This window comes from Trypanosoma theileri (genome assembly GCF_002087225.1).
Source record: "Trypanosoma theileri isolate Edinburgh chromosome Unknown TM35_Tth_22_V1, whole genome shotgun sequence".
NCBI classification, from domain to species: Eukaryota; Euglenozoa; class Kinetoplastea; order Trypanosomatida; family Trypanosomatidae; genus Trypanosoma; species Trypanosoma theileri.
Genome location: NW_021639864.1, coordinates 94,942 through 96,287, shown reverse-complemented (window position 1 = coordinate 96,287; position 1,346 = coordinate 94,942). Strand labels below are relative to the sequence as shown.

At 36.9% G+C, this 1,346-nt stretch overlaps 1 protein-coding gene across 1 annotated transcript; it reads left to right on the top strand.

Moving 5' to 3' along the window:
* Positions 1-617: 617 nt before the first annotated feature.
* On the top strand, positions 618-962 carry TM35_000221430 (uncharacterized protein; the record flags this gene model as incomplete). Its single annotated transcript, XM_029027190.1, has 1 exon — positions 618-962. One exon carries the CDS (start codon positions 618-620, stop codon positions 960-962), a length of 345 nt encoding a protein of 114 aa, XP_028881410.1.
* Positions 963-1,346: the final 384 nt, after the last annotated feature.

Here is a 1,346-nt window from a genome sequence, read left to right as displayed (position 1 = left end):
GCTGCAGTGGACGCTGCACCTTCTATGGGCCCGTGGTTTTTCATAATAATTCTTATAATGTCTGTTTTTTTTATATAATTTATGTATTTATGGGAACCCAGTTTAGGTTCTCTATATACTATCTCTATATATTTTCTCTATATATTTTTTCCCATTTTCGTAGTGTTTTGTAGGGTCGTGCGAAGATGAGTGCATTTACCCTATGTTAGTTTTTAATTAAATTTTATTATGCATCGTTGTAGTTATTATTAGTATATGTCGTGACGAAGGGAGAGCTGTGGAAGCGGAGTCAACTGTTTTCTTTCTCTCCTTCATGGTAGATGATTAAAGTGACCTCTCTTTTTTTTTTATTTTGTTTGTTCCTGTCAGAACTAATGCCTTTAATAATAAAATAAATGCTAGAATAACGGATGGTGCGGGTGTCAGAATAGGTATCGGTATGGTTTTTCTTAGAACCATGGTGAAATGTATTTTTTTTTCTTTCTGTTCTTGTTCTTTTTTTTTTTTGAAGAGGAGTGGTTAGACTATTGTGTTAAGTTGTGCCTGGCAAAAGTGCAGCTGTGTACTTTTTTTTTTTGTTTTTTTTTTTTGTATCTGTTGTCGTCGTGTGCTACTGAATGAATGAGTTTGTGGAGACCGTTTCTTCCGTCCCAATTCCTTTGGAGGAATTGAATAGTTTTCCTATTTTGCAACTGGAAGAGAAAAGCACCGATGAGGTATACTTGAAAAGAGGATGTGATGGACCGGATGTAACGGATTCTGAACCTCCAGTTAAAGAGGAATTAATGACTTCTATTCCATACGTGTTTAGTTCATGCGTGCCATCTTCTGGTTTCTCAGCTTTGACTACAAAGGAGCCGTTAGATCGCGCACTAGTGGATGTCGCATCGACACTGGCTGTATGTGCAGCAGCATCTGAGCCGGAGCTTTCTGATAGTTCTATTGCCCCACCGTTTATGTGATGGGTTCTCCTGTTTTTTGGTTCCATACGCTCTGTTTACTGTATGTACAGTGTTGATTTCGATGAGCACCTTCCTCTCATCACCTATGGTATTAAGTTGATGATGGAGAGAAGCTTTCGTCCTCAGCCATGTTTCTTTGGGTGTCTTTGACTTTTATTTTATTTTTTGTAATGGATGCGATGGAGCTTTGTACAATCCACAATTCAATAAAACAAGTGACGAAAGAACATACGACTTTTTTATTTTTGCTTTTTTCCCTCTTTCTCTGGTATACCACCACTGCCTTCTCTCATCTTTACTATGTTGGAAGTTATGTCGGGTGGCATGATGATTAGGTATTGTGTCATCGTTTTTTTTTTTTTTTTTTTTTTTTTCTTTTTTTTT